The 21,159-nt window shown below is 42.9% G+C and overlaps 1 protein-coding gene across 2 annotated transcripts in view; it reads right to left on the reverse strand.

Annotated features, from left to right (window-relative positions):
- Window positions 1-18,864, reverse strand: part of sbno2b (strawberry notch homolog 2b) — an 82,006-nt gene extending 63,142 nt beyond the window's left edge. For both annotated transcript variants that reach the window (XM_084067709.1, XM_084067707.1), the window contains exons 1-2: window positions 18,728-18,864; window positions 1,469-1,701 (exon numbers count right to left, since the gene is read on the reverse strand). In XM_084067709.1, the coding sequence (XP_083923835.1) occupies window positions 1,469-1,576 (108 nt within the window). In that variant the 5' untranslated portion in view covers window positions 1,577-1,701; window positions 18,728-18,864. The remainder of the gene's footprint in view (window positions 1-1,468; window positions 1,702-18,727) is intronic.
- Between the last annotated feature and the right edge of the window lie 2,295 nt (window positions 18,865-21,159).

Here is a 21,159-nt window from a genome sequence, read left to right on the forward strand (position 1 = left end):
ACAAAGCACAATTCTTACATTGTGTTGAACACAAAACAATATCAGATTTTGTGCTAAACAGCTGTGCACATTGTCTCTGAGCGATGATGCAGCTGCATAACCAATAACCATCACCTGAGAGAGTTATCAGGATGAGAAATCACTTCCCTTACGCATACGTGATTCATCTCGAGAACAGTGTTGCCCACAAAGACGTCAAAAGTAAACCCTCAGATGTCAAACGCTGCATGCATGAGGGCCTTTGCGTTCCGGGTTTTAGTCGGGTCGAAGGGTCATTAAACATTGTGACAGTCATGAGACGGCAGGCCAGAAGCACCTGATCAGATCAACCTCACCGTCCACACAGCAGATTGTGGTACGCACGGCACTGCATCCTTAAGTGCAACATCAACCCATAGCTGGTGAGACATGGCATTTCATGGGAAGGGCTGCCTTCAACTAAAGAAATTCTTAGTAGACTAATAGTCATAGGAATTTGTTGACTAATTGATTTAATCAATAAACCTGTAAAATTGTGTTTGCATCATTCAATCATGTAGAAACCAGCCATTTCAGGTTGATGAGGTTGAGAACTGAACAGTAATAGTGATTTCTCAATTGTTACTGGTTCGAAACTTAACAATTGTTACTGATTCGAAACTTAACTTTATCTTGTTTTTGGATTATTCATTCACTGTGAAAGAATGCGACACAAAACATTCTCCATGAATTCAAGGCTTCACAGGTTCAGTAATATTGATAGAAAGAAAGTCATTTTGGGGTTGAAGCATTCCTTTAATCCACTATCAAAGGACAGCCCTATTTGAGGGGCTGCCAAGCTGCTGTCATGTTTCATCATTCAACTAGTCTTGGAATACTTCTGTTTTCAAACTGAGTCTGAAACAAAATCACATGGCAAGATCTTGCCAAGGCATAGTAAACATTGCAATTTGCAACACATTTGATTCACACATACCCAAAAGGTAACCTGGATGAATACCAGCTATTTAAAGGACTATGTTTGGCTCTAGTCAAAGGATGGGATGTGAAATATATACATTTAGAAACGGCCATGGTTGCCATGCTTTCTCTTTGTAACAAAAGCTAAATGATTTTTGAATGCCAAAAGCATTTTCTATCAACTGCGTTTAATGATGCAGGGGTAGGCCTGGGCCGCAGCGTGGCGGTCCAGGCACCCTAGGCTGAAATGTCAGCCAGACAGCGGTTTGCGGGTTTGACTCCCGATCACGACGACCTTTGCTGCGTGTCACCCCCCCCCCCCCCCCATCTCTCTCCCCTTTTCCTGTCAGCCTACTATAATCTATCAATAAAAAGGCAAAAAGCCCAAAACATATCTTAAAATAAAATAAAATGATGCAGGGGTATGGTAGGACAGATGGTAGCTGACTATAATGTTGTGTTCCATACATGGGGGGAAAGGGCCTGAGCATGTTAATCAAATGGAAGAGAATAAATCAGCCAAACATACCTCCATGTTGGAGGTGTCCACTGGGAACAGGCTGCTCTCCAGCTGAGGGCCCTCTGGATGCAGGTAGTTCTCCCCGTCCATGGCCAGCGCTGAGGGGAGGGTGGGCATCAGACCACAGCTTCGCACATGACCACCAGCTGACTGAGGCTACACACCTTCCGACCACCACACACACACGCGCACTGGCTGTGTCTGAGTGAGTACTCCTAACAATGGGAAATGCCCTCCATGACCTGAAAGAGGGGGACAGAGAAGTATAGACAAACAAGATTGGATGAGTTGGGGGACAGACAGACGTCAAAGTTCCATGCAAGTTCTCCAACAAAGAAACATGAATCGCTTTAGCAAAGTGAAATCGTGGGAGGTGGTATACAAACATGGCAGAAAGATAAAGCAGAGGCTAGACTTCAAAAACATTTATCTGGAATCAGTAAGTGAAACTGTGTGGGAGACATGTCAGAGAGTGCTATATCTCACTTCCTATATTGTAGATTCAATCAAGGTATATTTTAATTGATCAGTATCAACTATATTAATTCCAATGCTTTGTATAGTTTCCGTGTGCTATAAAAGTGACATTAAAGGGGTCATGCCCGCCGTCAGGGGAGAACGAAGGGTACAGATGCCCGCCCAAGGCCCTGGGAGGGTCATGCAGGTCCAGTAAGAACAAAAGTGATCAAATTAAACTTCTTGGATTGCAATTGAGCACAAACTCTCTCACCGATTGGATTACTCCCAAGACAACTGAAGACAAGAGTTTGCTACAGCCAAATCAAGAAAGATCCACTTCTGTGGGGTGAGCAACCTATTACTCGATTATGGATGGGACAGGCTTGACGTGAGTGTGAGTGTGTGTGTGTGTGTGTGTGTGTGTGTGTGTATTCTGCTACTACAAGAGCCAAATATTAAATAATATGAAAACTTGGCATTGGTTTCATCATTGACCAATCAGCTATGCTCTGAAAAGATGTTACAGCGTACAGTGATCATTATGTTTTTATTTTGGAATGTGTAGTTTGATTTGGCAAATCACCAGTGTTACTTAAGGCAGGTCTTTATAATCAAAAGGGATAAATAAACGTATTTCCAATGAATGATGAAAACTAGTTCAGGGGTGTGTGTGGTCAGCAAAATTGTTAGTAGTGCTGCAACTATCGATTATTTTCTTAGGGCTCAATAACTTTTGTGATTAATCAAATCGAGAACTGTATTTTTTTCATAATAAAAGAAAATTATACATCAACTAATTAAGATTTTTATCTAGCCCTATTCAACACTCACGGTGTACAACAGTGTCGAAACTAGACGATCTACAAGCTCACCACGCGTCGCAATGATCTGCTATCCTTTATAAAAATAGATTTGCTCATACATAGTAATTGACTGACAACCTCCATTAGCTGGATGTCACTTAACATCACTGAAGATTCTGCATCCATCAGAGACCTCATTACGTTACTCACAGCAGGGGCGGGGGGGGGGGGGGGGGGGGGCTGTCACACAGAATGAGATGTCAGGAATATTCCCAAACCTAAATAAAGGAAGCCTGCGTAGATATTTGTCCATCATAAACCCCTGTCCCGCTCGCATGTAGTGCCTGTAATTCACTGGTAGATTTATAATTTTATTTTGACGCCCTGTGGGTAGTTCTTGGATTTTGAATATTTGTAACCATCAACAACATCACCATCCCCAGAACTTGTCAGATCACCAGCACCGTTATCCCACCAGATGAGTCACATGAGTGTGAATGAAACATGTGCGTTTACCAATACCGTCATGACAGTGCATCATGATGGTGCTTACGTAGAGAACAAAATGCTTCATAAAGCATGGCATATAGTGAGAGAGCGATATTGTGTGTGTGTGTGTGTGTGTGTGTGTGTGTGTGTGTGTGTGTGTGTGTGTGTGTGTGTGTGTGTGTGTGTGTGTGTGTGACAAGCACAACCGGGGCTAAACCGTTTAGAGCAATGTTGGCGTAACTAAGACATTAAGTGAAAAATATATTTCTCAGATGCATGGATATGGAGAGTCCAACTACGATGTATACAAGTAGCATAACTCCTTTGCTTTCAGTACGTTGTGTGCGTAGGGAGTGGGTGAAAGAGAGAGACCAGCGACCTGAGCAGATTTAAGTTAAAGTCAAATTATCCGGTCTACCAGCCCACATTTTATAATCTCTAGTATTAAATACTGTACCCATCATATTCATCAGACGTGGGAACAATGCACATGATAGAAAATGTCATTAGTCTTTGTCAAAAACACAGCAAGAGCAAACATGAGGTAATGGTGCATATTATGTTTATGAAGACTTGAATGTCATGACTGAGTCAATCGCTTTCACAAAGTTATGCGTTTGTATTACACAGTATATCTATTCTGAAATTATTCAACCTGGGCCCTGACAAAATATCCCCATATAAAAACAAAACAAAAACTGAAACTAACAAAAAGTAAACTAAAACTAAACATTAGAAATTAAATAAGAGAAAAAAAATACTGAAATGAGCAAGCCCACTCTACAAAAATGAAATCTAATGAAAAATACGAAAGTGTAATAACTGCTATATAGTAAGTTAGTTAGTAAGTTAGCCAGCTAAATAAGTTTCACTATCACACCCTGGATACTAATAGGTAACGAAAAGCAAAAGTATGTACGGTAATGCAAATGGCACTCAAGATAACGTTAGCAATAGCATGTTGACTGGATGAGAATTTCAGCTAAAGCCACAATTAGTATTATCTCACTGTACTTGCCTTTTTCACTAATAAAATGAAAAGTGCCCAACCAAGAAAAGTCTTAACTACACTCCGGTTTTTGCCACTGAATCCATCCAATCTCTCAACACCCTGCAATGCATGGCTGTGTAACATCAATCACACACCATCACCATACACAAATCACACCCTTCCCTCTGCCCCTCTCTCCCTTCCGCCAGCCTTTTGTCCACCTCACCCCCTGATCTGTAACATTGGCCAGACCTGTTCACTGGGGACAAAGCCAGCATAATAAATCCTAATAGAGTTAATAAGAGTCTAAATAAGGGGGCCTTTGTGTGTGTGGGTGGGTGTGTGACAGTGAAAGAGAAAGAGACCTGACAACATCTTTGCCACTCAGCCAATAGACATAAGAATGGAGGCCATTTTATTCCCTCAGGCTACCAGTGTGATATTGTCTGGGTGGGGTGTGTGCGTGCGTGCGTGCGTGCGTGCGTGCGTGCGTGCGCCATGGGGAGGTGTGGCTACTAGTCTATGGGACAGCCAACAAGCCAGCCAGTAAAACAAGGCAGGTGTTGACTGCTCCTCAGGCAGTCTATATTGGGAGACGGCAGCCAGTTGGATATTGGATATTGTCTGAGTATGTATGGACAGCCATTAGCCTCTGAAGCTCAGCTTAGGGGAGGGCAGAAACGGCAAAGTAGCTCAGTTGGGTACCTGGGGGTGGCTGTGTTTGAATAGTGGCCTTGAGTTTTTCTCTGTATGCGTCATCTAAAAGAACACCACATGCAGCAACACCATGAGGACACTGCAGAACTGGTTAGGATGATGGAAGGTTCTCAAATATCTTGCAGTGCCGAGTTCATCCCTGGTCAAAGTTCATAGAGGTAAAAAGAAAATCAAACCACCGTGGTCTTGGAAGTCAGGAAATCTTAAACTGGAAGTGCATTCATGGCCACGGGAGCCACAGATAATGATTCCTAACTACAATTATTTCTTGGAAGTGGGACATCACAGAGATAATCACACAAGGCAAGAGGCGGATCTAGCAGTGGTGATGATGACAGGCTAATATGGACTAGATCTTCTCAAGGGGAAGTGTTTGTAATGTACATATTGTGTACATTGTGTATTCTTTATTTATGAGTTTTGTGTTTGTGTGTGTTACAGTGGATGCCGTGTGGGTGGCCTGGTGTGAATGGATATATATAATTTCCTCAGTTGGGCATGCAAGTGGGAGTAAGTGAGATGACTGACAAATGCAACAAGACGCACAATCAATCAATCAATCCAGGGTGTCCCCCGGTGTATTATGAGCCAACCCCCCTCCCACACACATACATTTTGTCCACATGGAGGGCGTGCAAATGGGAAACACAAATACATTAATAAGGTACGGTACTTCAACATGCTGTGAAAATGAATTGTTTTAGAATAGTGTTTCCCAGACAAATACTAAGGTGGGCATGGTACATTTGGAGACCATTTTGACATACTGGTACAGGTAAAACTATGCCATCCGTGATCAATTAACTAGTGGCCAATCCCCCCTCCCTCTACCCCTCCTGTCCCTGTTCATTCACAGTACACAGTGTTAGAAGATACGGACATGGACTGTGGCGTTCTTACAAGCACAGAACAGGTAAAGCGTTCCCATTTTATGCTTATTGAATAGTTATTCTATTCTCTGACTTTAGTAGCTTTGAATTATATGAGAAATTGTGACAAAGAATGATACATCTACAAAAGTCAACTGAATGGATCTTCCATAGTCTCAAATGGAAGATCTCTCTCAATCTACCACGCTTAAAGTCACTGCTGCTTAACATCCAACCCACACCCCTCCGGCCACCGCATCTTCTCTCGTCTCTGGTGCCACTGGGATTTGTTCCCAACATCCCCCAGTCCCTTTCCCGCTCCTCCTACATTTACCCCTGCGACACCCCACCCACCACCGCCGCTGTGCCAGCAGCTCGCACTGTGGCACGCTAGTGTCTCCTAGCAACGGAGAGGTGTCCGTTGTTACAGGCCCCCCACGCCATGCCCCACCTTCCTTCGTCTCTGAGGACAATCGATACTGATCACTAGAACAGAGGCCCTTTCCTGTAAGGCCTCCCTTATCATTACTGGAAAACAGGAAAAACTCTCGGCTCGCCTGCTCTAGTGCTGCTAACCTCCAGAGAGGGGCAGCAACAGAGGGAGGGATGCGGGTGAGGTAAGGAGTGTGTAGAAGAAGGCATAGGCAAAATGCGATGCTGGAAGATGGAAAGAGGGAAAACGTAAGGAGAGAATGAGGCAGAGAGGAAGTGATGAGGTGAGAGGGCAACCAGGTGGATCTGCCTTTTTACTAATTTAAATTAGCCAAAATCTTTTTCTCCCAATTTAGTGGTTATGCTTAATTAATCTTACCCACACATTTAGGTGTTTTGCCACATTTCTGTGGTTTCCCGTTCCACCCCCCCCCGCTACAAACCGCCCACGGCTTTAGGCGCTAGCACAGCAACAAAGATTGCCCACCCTGCCTGGCTTCCCTCCCTAGAATCAGGGCAATTGTGTTTGTGTAGACAATCGCCACGCCTAGTGTCATTCACCAAGCCTAGGGGCGGGGAAAGAGGATCACATAAATATATACACCTATAAATAAGACATTTTACATCATGCGTGTGGTGATACAAAAGTCCACTGGCAACATACTGTATATCTCAATATCTGTAGTATCATAACTTAACTAATGTGGTTATTGGCCATTATTCTGGGGTGGAATTTGTGTCATTAAGCTGTTAAAAGTTTACATTGGGGAGTGGGTCTAGGAGCAGCAAGGGACAAAGAGATGGAGAACCAGGGAGAGCGACGGGGGTATTTAAGGATACACAGCGTATCTGTTAATTGTTTCTGAGGCTGCTGTCGGTTTTGGTAGACCCCTTCCATGTGTATGTGTTCCTCTCATGTCTCCCCCGCTCCCTCTCTCTGGGTGGCCTGACACAGAAGCTGAGAGGGCTGAAAGACTAGGTTATATACCACATAATCCCAGAATAAAAAAACAACAACAACAAGTTGGTAGTTTGAAAAAATGAAAAGCAAAGCATATCAAAAGCTGTACAATTAAAATGTGTAGCGTGGGACAGCAAACATGGTGAGGCTATAAGGTTTGCGTGCGTTCCTTTGGAAATAGCATTGCCCGTGTTGTGGCAGAGTTTCGAAGCCAGTTCCTTCCCCTCGACTGTATGAGTCACTCTCCATGCCAGTCTACCAGACAGAGGTTAACAAGCAGCAGAGCAAACCTCCGTCACATGCAACGTTTATGGTGTTCGTGGTTAGAGCAGTCACCATATGTCCTACAAGCGCACTGGATAAAAGTGGGTGGGTGCCTGGGTGGTGTGCCAGGGACTGGATAGGCATAGTCTTTGGTTTTGTTGTCACCCGGGTGGTTCTAGTCCTCAGCATGGTGGCTGACTTGCACATGGAAGTCATCCAGGGATGTGTGACACCCATAAGCTGCTAAGTCACGGCTAAGCGCTCACGAGGACCACCATCCTGCCTCTCACACAGACCGCCTTGCTCAGAGCCTGACCTATGAGTGCACAGAAATGTGTACCGCTTGGCTTGTACGCCATTGTTTATATTTTGGGCAATTTGCTCATGTTTTTCATTTAAGTTCACTCATAGTGAGTGAAGAAAGAGAACACGGGCTGGCCCCAAATATACTGTAGGTTGCACTTTCAAATTTCAATATTTGGATGCTTCATTTTATTATATTTTAAGCATTGCACAGCCATCTCAGGTATGCACGTGGAGCTGATGAGCAGTGTATCCGCTTTCAATATGCTCCCATGTTGATCTGCTGTTGTGGGTGTTTTGGCTAGAGTTGTGTAGGAGTGACAGTCTGGGGCTGTTGTCCCCTTTAGCTAAAAGATCTTTATAAATGTTTCACCCATCATATTATGAACAAAACTCGATTTTTGATGAATTTTCTAAATGACTTTCACTTACATTTCCTTGTAGAGAGACAATACCTCAGTGGAGTGTATAGTTGATAATATATATATCAATACATTCTGTGAATCTGTCACAAAAACATTGTTTTTGTGAAGCAGCATAGATCATCAACTACAGTGCAGTTAAGTACAGATCAAGTACAGAGTTATTTCCTGGTTTTTCACAGAAAAGATGCCAATAGAGCTTCGTGCTTCATCAGTGAGAGTGACTCTCGGCGCGTGACTTACCATCGTCACTCTCTGAAGAGATAACAATCTCACCACAAAGAGCCTTGATTTATTCGTTTTCATATATTTGCTTGGAAAATGCACAATACCAAAGCCTGAAAAAAGGTATTTGGGACAGCCGGGAATAGAATGGATGTACCTTAGTACCTTCGGAATTATCTCATGTTAGAGACCTTAAAGAAAATAAGCCAGAGAGAAAAGGTAAAAAATAAATAATCAGATGGAAGCGTGGGTCTTCCTTCCATTTGTCTCCTCCCTTTATTTAGCTATTTTCCCTTGCTGCTAATATCTTGGAAGGACAGCTTCTGAAGAGGGCTCTAAGCTAGTTGGTTATGGAAAAAGGAGGCGGCCATATACAAACTTGGGTTTGTCCATTGATTGTACCTCATTCTTCCATCCTGGTGACAAGCCTCCGAGCTCTAACCAGCTCTCACATACATTCCCTCAGTCTCTCGCCTTCTCATACCTCTGTCCTTGGGCCTGTCATTAATCCTTCTTAAGGCACAGGGAAAATCCTTTAATGCACAGCCCTTTTTCATCTTCATTAACCGGCTTCTCAGAACCAGCACGTGGTAGCAGGGAGAGGAGAAATACACACTCTGAAGCACACGCACACACACACACAGTGGGAGACACGAAGAAAAAAGCAACACACACACACAAACAGGCGCGCGCAGTCCGTGCGCACACACACACACCGTTTCACATGACAGGACAAACCTCTGGCGTCTGTTCCTGTTCTCTGTAGTAGTCAGCATCTGTCTTCAATACTAGGAGAGTAGGAACACAACTGACAACACTCATTCAGGTCAGTCCAGCGCACCATGGCACGGAGTCACTCACTAGCAATCTCAGGTTCTCAGCCCATCAAAGTCTACTCTCCTCATCGGTAATCAGGTTAGAAATGATCTAGGCCATGCTATATTATAGCCAAGCAGCAGGGGGGTTATTAGTTGGTTATGATGGCCTAGACTGGCCGGATTCATTAGCCAAGGTGATGAAATATTCATAAAAGGAACAAGTTACTTCCCAGGGAAACACGGAGCTCCGTCATTCAGAAACAACCTGCATTATTAATCAGGACCTTTCTCAACACAAAAGGCCCATGCTTGCATGCACAAGCCCACACACACGTCAAACCATTGACATGTGCATGTACACGACATGCACACAAACTGGCACAAGACACATACTTTCCATTCGGGGCTACAGACACAGACGGTACCATGAAGAAGCTGTGAACCACCGAGTGACAGTGGACACTGGAGGGAGAATAATGATCATATAACTGTAACCAAATCTGCTGTCTTATCAAAAGCCGGGAAAAGGAAACAAATTGGGTTTTAAGAGCCTGTTATTGCTTTTTGACCATTCAAATCAGACAGGGGTCTCTCGTCTGGGACGGCACACAGGGACAAAGCCAACAAAACGGGCAGCCATCTGAATGATTAGGCCTAGCACGAATAAGCTATATGGCTCAAAGCTTTATTTGTAAAAGAGATAATGATTCATCTTGACTAGGCCCTCGCCACCCTCACTCCAAGCGAAACGCACTGAAGGGGGCTATTCAGCAGTGCACAGACCTTGATGATGAATATCATTGTGGCTACAATCACCAGCTGAATGAGGCTTTAAAGTGATTTATCAACAGAGAGGACAACTAATAGAGCCCTCGTGGTTCATAGGATGTCTTTGTTGTGGTGAAGAGAGAGGGGTGGGGGTGGGGGGGTTAGTGGAGAGAAAATGAAGGCACAGAAAAACAGCAGAAAAAAGGTCCAACAATGGTTTGCAGTTACTTGATGATGACACTCATCTTGCATATACCCCCATCTACTCCTGGTTCTAACTCCACCATCATCATCATCATCATCATGCACCAGGAATAGATCAAAGGCCAGCTAGATCAAAGAGACGGAACTACGCTCTAGTTCCGCCTCTGTTTACCTCTGTCATCTTATTTGTTCAGGACAGTTAGGGAGTCGGCACCGGCTGATGTGGCAGTTCTAATGCCCCCATCAGTCTGCTTCAACCAGTAGTTAGGTGAACACATAATGAAAGCCAGGCAAACTCTGGCGTCCGCTGAGCTCAGACACCGAAGAAATGCTCTGCACCGTCACACACCATCCAACGAATATTGTCACTTGATTTTGTCTGCAACATGCACACAATGTCCAGGTGTACATTATTATGGGAATAATACATATCCTAATACATAAAGCACTGTTTAAATTACATGGAATTTATCTGCTTAATATTCCTGTCTGGGTATGCTGCTCCGTGTTGACATGCAAGCATCAATGCCAAAAAAATCATGCCCTCAGTCTACTTCTCCCTTTCTGCCCTGACCTTCTACTCTGTCAAATACAGTATGTGTCTGTTCATTTATCCTCCAACTGTTGCCTCTCTCCTTCTCCATTACTATTCTCCACATTATTCTGCCACTGTTAGCTTACCATTTCTATCTTCGCATGCCCTAGCCTATATATTTCAGTTTTGACAGTCTAAATGACTACAGCCCAATCTATTCCCCCAGTAATGGCCTTTTGCTATCATTCCTACGGTATATCTCTATCCATAGACCCAGACAGTCCTGCCCTAGTATCTCTTGCTCTACTTTCCCTGCGTTTCTTGCTCCCTCCTGTCGAACCGAGGCTAGCCTGTGGCGTCTGCTGCTGCCTCTCACCCAGCCTGACCCTGAAAAAAACTGATTCTGTTGCTGATTTGAGGCTGCTGGCTCGCAGCATCCCAGAACCTAGAAAAACCCAGTCAGCCATCATTATTCTGTGAGTCAGTATGTTACAACCACATTTCAGCAACACAAAATGGCACAGTCACAGGCCTGTTTAAAAAAAGAAAAGAATAAGAAAGAATAAATGGGAAATTGGAACAGTAAAAAACACAGAACAGAGTGATCTTAGGATTTTTAAATTGTTGACTTAAGAAAAGAAAAAACACACTATCACGCAATCCTGAGGCACAGGGTAGTGAGGTCAACTACCAGTTTGTTTAACACCTCTGATCTAGATAGTGTTCTAGTCTACACTGCAAGATCCTGAGCGTCCATTTAAGTACTATAAATTGTATAAAAATGGCCCCGTAAGGATTTTGCAGTGCACTCTGTTTGACCTCACCTCACGCTCAGTCTATGTCTCTGTCTGTGCCAGCTTGACTCTGTTCAGTTCAGTTCAGCTCAGCTCAGCTGTGGGCTTCGCTTCAGCTGGGGGGCTGACTGACTGGGTCAACTGAGGTTGCTCTCACACTGCTCAACAACAACCACAAGCAATTGTTCAGGTGGACAGCCTTCAAAGTCTACCTATCGAGGGATGGCTGGATGAAGTCCAGAAAGTGTGTCGGAGAAATATTCAGTGTGAACAAAATCATTGGAGATAAAAGGTCCAGCACTGTCATTTTGACTTCCTGGGGTGTCATGCTCTGTGAACGATACAGTACTTTAAAAACACATGTGGCATTGTACATGCGTTTACAATGCCACTGCATGTCATCAGCTGAAGCCCTGACTGAATAAATCATGTGGTTGCGGGTTGTGATGCTTTACTTGACTGCAAAATCTCCTCACTAAAGTGAACACTTCTCAAAACTGGACATTTATTTTATTTTATTTAAATTTACAAAACAATTACGCATTAGAAGGACAGCATCAGTCACCAGAAGCAAGAACGTGTGTATTCAAGGACTCCAACATGGTTAAAATGGAGTTGGATAAATATCTAAATACTGAATCAAGCAACTAAACTGTCTGGGAGTGCACACAAAAGCCAGTAGTAGTAGACATAAAAAATACCCAATAGGTGTTTTAAAGTGAAATACCACTTTAACTACAGGCCTTACATTGTCCGTTTCAGATTGCATTTTGTCACTCTGTTCCAATTTAAAAGGTGTGTGTGTGTGTGTGTGTGTGTGTGTGTGTGTGTGTGTGTGTGTGTGTGTGTGTGTGTGTGTGTGTGTGTGTGTGTGTGTGTGTCTGAGACAAAGAGACAAAGAGACAAAGAGACAACGAGAGAGAAACAGGGGATGAGAGATGGACAGAAAATTGGCCTAGAGTTTTAATATTGATTTTAAAGACAAGTAGAATTAGGTAGGTTATGAGGTATGGGGAGGAATAATATAATCGTAACAGAGAGATTTGGAGAAAAGTCAAGAAGCGTAGAGAAGTTTTTTGCGCCAGTATTCATTGGTCTGGTGTTTTTTACAGAGCGTGATTCCATTTTAAGCCTGATTTATATTTCGATGTACAACAGCGTCGCACCGGATATAGCAATCTACAATCTCATAATACGTCACAAGGTCCGGAGCGCGACACCGTTGTACAACAATGTATAAATAAACATAGCCAGCAGAGAGAGAAGGGTGCGGGGGGCTTGTTGCCTGTAGAGAGAGGCAGCCACTCTGGAGACAAGGAGAGACGCCCGACCAGAAATTCAGGTCCTCATTAAGAACATCTGCAGCCAGCTACTTTTTACTGCCTTTTTTGTATCTGCGAGATGCATCTCCTTCGTGATTGCCCTATGCCTCCTATGGCAATGGCATAAGGAGCTTTCCATACATACAATTGTGTTAGGGCTGTTAACGAATATTCCATATTTGAATCATTTCAAATAAAAGACGATTAGACTATAAAAATTAAGGTTCAAATTAAAATAAATAAATAGAATCTGCCTCACGAGACTCATGTGCCTGTAATCAAAGAGAGAGCGCTTCTCAAAACTAAATAATCTACTGTTTCAACTTGTTTTAATAGGCTGAGCCGAGATGATCAGGTAACTAAGCGACACTTTGACCTGAATATGAAGCGATACTCCGTTCTGCAAAAAGTCCAAATATATCATCTGCTGTTAACGTTGCCTTGTACGCCAACTCACCATCCATGTGTCCACGGAATGCACGCATCCTGCATTGAAATCATCTACTATACTATACAAACAAACATAGCTGTAAAAAACAACAACCAGCAGACGGCTCTCAGCTGTTATATTGAAACATGTGACCCATAGAAAAGTGTTACCCTAGGAGGAGCTGTCTCGCAGGAGAGAGGAGACCATGCAGAATAAACCCCAGTTCATACTTGGTTGCACGGCAGAGTCGCGCCTAAAATATCAGACCTACAAGCTCATGACATGTCGCGTATATATTAATAATTTACATAAACATTCAGCAGCTGTGCTGATAAACGCTGCAGTGATGGCACGCCGCTGTTAAATGAATATAGAGGAAACACTGGTAGGCCATCCAGCCTGGCGTATATACACCAGAGAGCACCCCCTTCTAGTTTCTACTCCATCTACTCATTGAGGGTTCATGTTTAATACATGACCTATTACCTAATGGGGACCGGGTTCCAGGAAAGCAGAACCAAGTCAGTCAAGCCATCCCTGACTGCCCCCCCATCACTACTATAACCACCATCCTCCTCTCCACTCCACATTTTTCACTCTCACTCCAATCAGCCCACAGGCAATAAATGAGATTTATCACTGGCACTGACGGAAGGGGGGAGAGAAATGGAAAAAAAGCAAAGGCAAATAGAGAGGGAGAATGTCGCTGTAGAAAAAAACCTTTCCCATTGGTAGGATGTTAAAATAAAAGTGTGAGGAACATGTGAAGTGGAAGGGAACCCTGAAGCCTAATGCAATAAGGCATACTACACCAGAACAGACAAACTGTGTTCGGTTGGCTACAGACTACAATATGACGTTGTTCAGAGGTTTGGGGGGGGGGGGGGGGGGTCTCTGATTTCAGGTGTTCGGAGCCTCCGAGATGTTGTGACTACCCTAACTAGTTCGGATTGGTCAGATGTTGGTCAGACGTTCCGCATTCAGCCCAGCTTCAAGTTCATCCTGTCAGCAGTGAAACGAGTGAAAAGCAGCGATAGTTTGGAAGAGACAAGCCAACGTTCAGGAAGCACACCTCTGAAATCTCTCTCCAATGACCATTCATAAACACAACCTATCGCTAGAAAAGGCAAAACCTCCATACCTGTAAGAACTTCCCCCACAGCGTGTCGCGATATCCAGGTATCAATTTAACCATCTGTTCCAGCAGTGCTGGCCATGGGGGTACATTGTTAGGCTCGAGCGAGTTGCCACCAACAGTGCGAGCTGTAGTGGGTGGGGTCTGGCTATTAGAACACACTAGTGTTCTGTGGCCGTATGAAATGAAATTTGTCTGTCAGACTTCAGTTCAGTTCAGGGAGCCCTCCCGAACAAAAGTGTCCTGGTGGACTATGCAGCTACCTTGACCATTTTGAGAGCATCACAGCAAAACTATGCATCACCCACAAGGCTCTTTTATACTCCCGTTCACAACGGATGCGTATTGCTACATTCAGAATGCAAGCCTCTTTGCTTACATACTAGGCTCTGTACTTTAAGACTATATTGGGGTTCAACCATCCTTTTCAAGGTGTTACGAGTTGCGCACTCAGAGATACCCTCCTGCACACCACTGTTTTACTGGGTTTTTAGTTGTACATGTGTGGCTTTCCTGTTAGCTTTCGATGAGACTGACGGCCGTCTTCTGATATGCATTAGGCCATACATTTGATACGTTTTTGTTATTTCTGGGACCCCAATCTACACTGTAAAATAACACTGTTAATTTAACTCTTGAGAGTGTACAAGTTGCCCTAAATGGTGAACAAATTAGTAAATCGCAGCTAAGAAAGAAATGTCTACTGGTCCATTTGTACACTCTCAGAGTTACATAATTTGGTTCATAACTATCAATCATTTAGCTGGGGAACCCCTGGTATCCGCCATGTACACCTGGGGGTTCCTGGACCCCACGTTGAGAAACAGTGCTGTAGAGGAGGATATCTCTTGTTCAGATGCTGGAACTATCCTGTCTGACACTAACAATAGTAAGTTAACACATATACAAAGTCACTTGGATCACGTGGCTTGCTCATTCTGATGTTTAGTGTAACTGTAACTTAACCTTCTGTACCCTTTCTAAATGCAATACTTTATACTGAGTTGCAGCCACATCATTTTTTTTAGGAGGAGTAGGTTGTATACACAGTGCTGCTGTGTGTTACTTCTTCGTACGGGTGGAGAGTATCCTTACTTTACATCAGAGTATAAACGGGCCTTTACATCTCCCTGAAACAATATGCATGGCCCTTATGGATCTGGCACATATTAAACATCAACAGATTGCCAGCAAACCAGGTAAAAGTTGGCTGTCTGAAACTAGTGGGAGGAGGGTAAAAGAGGAAAGTAGGACACAACAGTTCTGAGGTAAAAAAAAATCTCACTATTGGATTCATGGACCAACCTTTCATTAGGCTAATTTGTCTTGTTCATTGACTATATGCTGTGCCTGAACTTAAACTACATGGACTTTTTGTCCATTCTCATGAGGCCCTATTACTTAAGTTAAGCAAATTCACAGGACAAGACAAAAGAACAGTGTAAGCTGAAGCCTTTTTTTCCTCCATATGTTGCCACAAAGAGAACAAGCATCTATTGATCCAGCAGCTCTGGTGCTTTTGAGCTGCAACTGGCCAGGAGGGAGACAGCCTGTGGGGTTGTGGTGGTGGGGACTGGGGAGGGTTGTGGTTTTCACCCTGCATTTCGCCTTTGACACTCGAATAGTTATACAGTGTGTCTGCTGTGATAGGAGTGTGTTGCACATCAAGCTGCAAAGACGGCAAGCTGCAACATGGTAGAGACACCAAAGATGACACCAAGGCTATTGACCATCATATCACCAGTTGTAATAGTACTCGACAGGAATTTTGGGGAAAAGCATAACATGTCATTCACTTCAATATTGGCAAATGGCATCACTCAACAAGTGGGAAATGACATAATTGGAAAAATAGCCAGCCACCATGGCAACCTATATGTCAAGGCTTAACTTAAGGATTGACTGACAAGCCCTGGCTGCAGGCAATGGAGACATGGGAAACCAAACAGTGGAAATTGTAGAAGAGAAAAGAAAGCAGAGGGGGAAGCTTTGTGAGAGCTTGAATTGTCTTACTGGTCAAATCAGCCATTCTGCACCTGGCTGATATCAAAACAGTGCTTGGTTTACATTTCTTGAACTATATATACATCCATTGTATAGCTTACTCTGAAAGCATACTGAAATCCAAGTAAACTACATTTGAGTGTAGCCTCTGCTTTCCTCCCATAAGAACACATGTAACCTGTCTCAGTACAATGCTTAAGTAAACTTTAGTCCACAAGTCCAGGCAGGCCTACGAAAGCACTGGCTGGAGTCTCACCAGACTAGTTAACAAGCTAACTGATCACAGACAAAGTGACATACAGAGATTAAACTACAATTATTACAATTTCTATGTAAGCAGGCATTTAGCAGGCGTTCAGAAACTGGAATGCATGCTTGCTTTTATGATGTGAACATGGAGACCGCCGCTCTAAGAAGAGCTCAATCTACTAGCTGTACTTTTAGTTTTGATATGAATGTTATGCCCCATTGCTAACTCCGAGTACGCCAGCCATAGCCTCACACTGATAGTTGTTGACTAATGGGAACAATAGACCAACAGGCATATTAATTAGACATCAACTATAACCTCTTGGACATGAGCAAAGGCAGTTAGTACAGTTTAACATCAGTTTCAACCCGTGCTCGTTGAACTGAACTCTGATGTGCTTGCGATGTTGCTTAATGAATATATAACATCAACTTAACGTTGATGAAAGTAAACTAATCTAGCGTTAAGCAAAGCACGCATTTCCTCCGTGATATACCGTTTAAACTTTAAATGCCAAAACTCCAGAGCTATCACAAATGTTGTACGTTTGGTCAGTCTTTTGGAAGACAGTCGTAGCTCAGAAAGGTTGAATTGAAAACCAAGCTCCACTGGCAGCACAAAGAAAAGCAGAGCTACTGGTAGCGTTGGTGCTATTGTGGCTAATTTATACTTCGTCGACTCTTTCGCTGGACAAAATGACATGCTTTCTAACTAGGAAAGTGTTGACTTGAGGCGCGTTGACACTTTTGTCCTGGGAAAATACTTGATTTTAAATGGGAAAACACGTCATATTCGTCCAGGCGACACGGTCGTGCGACGAGGAATAAATTAAGTGTTAGCTTTGCTAGACGACAAAAGGATAACGTTCGCTGACGTCGACGGGAAACCTATCGTCCTTTTCGACCAAATTCCAAACGTAACAAGTCAATCTCAGAGCTGTACGTAACACAACAGAGGCGATTACATCTACATTCCCACCCGTTTAATGATAACGCAATGTAGTTCTGATAGCTAATTGTGCTAAGCTAGGTTAGCATAGCTGATAGCTGCTGGCTTAACGACTTGGGGTGCGCTCGTTCTGTATGCCCAGCTCTGCCAAGGATGTTGGCTTGCATGAATGCCAGGCAGGCATCCGATTTAACTAAACAATGTGAACTCAAGTTAATCCCATACCGTGGAAACAAACATCAGATAAAAGTTGCAAATACAGTTTGTACGGACAAGACGAGTGCTGAATTGAATACACAGGACCCCAATGGAAACAAGCCATAGTGCTTTCTTGGGTTTAATCCTTTTATCGGCATTTTGAATATAACTGTACTGTGTTTTTTTTTTTAGCAAACTGTTAAGTATTCAAACAAACATGTATGCACAACAACTGTATGAGCAGTATGTATTGTGTTTCTAAAAACAGCTATTTCTAAATATCTCCTATGAGTCCCTTTAAACTGGGTCACGAATAAAGATCTCACGATACACATCAGCGTTGCCAGAGTTTGTGAGAGAATTAAGCAACCAGGTCAAGGAAAACAAGCCCAAAAGAAGCGACAGCCACATGAGCACTTTAAACATATATAGCAATTTGAAAAAATGCAGATCTAAAAGCTCACCGCGCGTCGCTCCTATTTTCCAACATTTTGAATATTTGAACATTTTTTAACAACATAAATCTGGTATGGGGTCCCTGGCACACAATACGTTTAGATGGGGGAGGGTCGGTGGACAAACGCATAACTCATTTGGGGGTCCTTGACTTGAGAACCACTGGTTTAAACAACATGGAACAAGCCCAAAATAAGCAACTACACTTTAGAAACAATCCCCCCCAAAAAAAACGCAACCCGCAAAGACCAATATTTACAAGCAACTTTACAGAAAAATAAGCTAAAAAGACCTAGCAACGCATACAACACTGTCTCCACTCAGCGCTACCAACAACCGGGGCACCAGTTTGTGTAAAACGTACGCTCCTCTAGGAGAGGCTGCCTAGAGCAACATCCACTTAATGATCACTGCCGATGTGTCGGTTGAAGCACGACTGGAGCCGTTTAATAAACCCTCAATTACACTTACCGATGATATGTTGCTTATTCTTAATCCAGGCTCCACTCAAACGCGCGATTTGACTCGAATATTCGCGTGGAAATGGCGACAAACAGCCAAAATGTATCCAACTTATTCTTCTCAGTTGTTTTCTTCACTTCCTGATTGAGACGCTGCCATTTTGAATAGACGAAAGCAGATATTTCCGCTGGTGTCGTCACGATCCGTTCCCCCCCGAGTCCCCCCTGTTCTGGTGCTCCCGGACCTTGAAACACCAAGCCAGCCAAGAATAGTAGACCGACTATTAACATACAGTGGTGGGAAAACTTAAAAGTACTCACATGTTTTACTTGATTGATTGATTGATTGATTGATGTACTTTATTTAGTAAGACATGAGAAACAGTACATGGAAGTACAAATTCACAATACAAGGTCTACTTAAGCAAAAGTATCAATACTGCAATGAATGTAGAAATACTCTGTTACAAGTAAAAGTCCGGAATTCTAAATTTACTTGAGTGAAAGTACAAAAGTTAAGTTTGATTGATTGTTTGTTTGTTTGTTTGTTTGTTTGTTTGATTGATTGAATACTTTATTAACAGTTTGCAAAGACAAGCACAGGGAAGTACAGTTAAATACAAGGTCTGTTAAGAGGATTTTTTATTTTATCGAAACATTTAATGACATCATTAAATGCGTCGATGAATTGAGTACAAAGGACCCCAATGGAAATAAGCCATAGACTTTCTTGTGTTTAAAATCCTCTTAACCTTGTATTGAACTGTACTTTCCTATGTTTTTTTTGCAAACTGCTAATAAAGCATCCAATCAATCAATATACAATACTATGCAAAAAACATCATAAACGAGTAGAAATCGAAAATAAAAATAGGTAGCCTACAGTAAACAGTTGGGGGGGGGGGGGGGGGGCTTATTTTCTGGTGATAGACTTTGACTTTTTACAGGGGCCAGTTCCGAATTGCAGCCACATGTAAGTGCGGTTTTGCAGGAGAGTAAGCACATTTTTATGACTGTTGGTAGGGCATTCCACATTTCTCGGACATAGCAGTAGAACGACTTATGTTAGAGCCAAATCTGGCTTGAACATGATTTGTGGAGCTTCCTCTGGTATTGTGATTGTGGACGTCTTTTAAGTAGTTTTACAGGTACATGGATGTATTTGTGGTGTAGTGTATCTTGTTGACCAGGCCCATTGCAAGTTGCTGTCCTCGCTGTCCTCTACCCTACCCTGAGCCATCCCACCTTAGCATAATGAGCAGGGTTTTTTTTTTTTTTTTTTTCTAAGATTTTTTTTGGGCATTTTTATGCTTTATTGGAGAGGGACAGAGAAAGTATTGCGACAGGAAGAATGGGAGAGAGATGGGGGAAGACATGCAGGAAAGGCCGACGGGAACGGGACGCGAACCCGCGGCACACTGCTATTAAGGATTTTCAACCAGGGTGCCTAGACCGCGACGCCACGGTCTAGGCCACGAGCAGGGGTTAGATGAGTTGTAGGTGTAAGGCCAAGCAGTAGCATGACCAAATTTGTTTTGAGATGTCTCATGTCTGGAGCCTTGTTTTTAAGGCCTTTGTGGTGCTATGGTACCATGAGGTATGATGCATAGTCGAAGTGACATTTGATGAGTGCTCCTGCTAGAGTCCTCAACGTATTCTTACTGACCAGTGAGAAGATCCAGTACAAAAATCTTGTACATTGGTTGACCTTTTTGATTACTTTAGTTGACCTTTTTGATTACCTTAGTTGCCATTTTGTCACCGGAAAGATTTGCCTCTAAAATGCAACCCAGGTAGGTAATTTCCTCTTCTCTTGTGATCACATTGTCACCCACTTTTACTGTGAAGCCATCCGCCTTGCAGAGGTTTATTTTGGACCCAAATAGAATGGATTCAGTTTTATCCAGGTGTAATGATAGTTTGTTATCATCAGCAAGCCAGGTGCAGATTCTACAGAGTTCAGAGCTAAGGGCTTTTTCAACCTGCAATTTGTCCTTGTCCGAGATGTTTGAAAATAGCAGATCTACAAGTTCGCAATGGGATGCGTTGTGAGCTTGTAGATCGGCTATTTTAATACCCTAGGTATAAAATAGAGCTAAAGTGGTTAATGTATGTTTTATAATATAATTGTTTATTTCTGCAAAGTAACTATTGCTAAAGTTTTCAAATAATTGTAGTTGAGTAAATTTAAGTACAATATTTGCCTCTGAGATGTAGTGGAGTGGAAATAAAACTACTGAAAATTGGAAATACTCCAGTAAAGTAAAAATACCTTGGAAATACTCCAGTCAAGTAAAAATATCTCAAAATTGTACTTAAGTACAGTACTTGAGTAAATGTACTTAGTTACTTTACACCACTGACTATAATATATGCACATGATGGAAATGATTACAGAAAAGTAAGCTGCGCTTATGACAGATAGTCACTTTCAGTCCAAGA

The sequence above is a fragment of the Gymnoscopelus microlampas genome, assembly GCF_963454915.1.
Source record: "Gymnoscopelus microlampas genome assembly, chromosome: 9".
Taxonomy (NCBI): domain Eukaryota; kingdom Metazoa; phylum Chordata; class Actinopteri; order Myctophiformes; family Myctophidae; genus Gymnoscopelus; species Gymnoscopelus microlampas.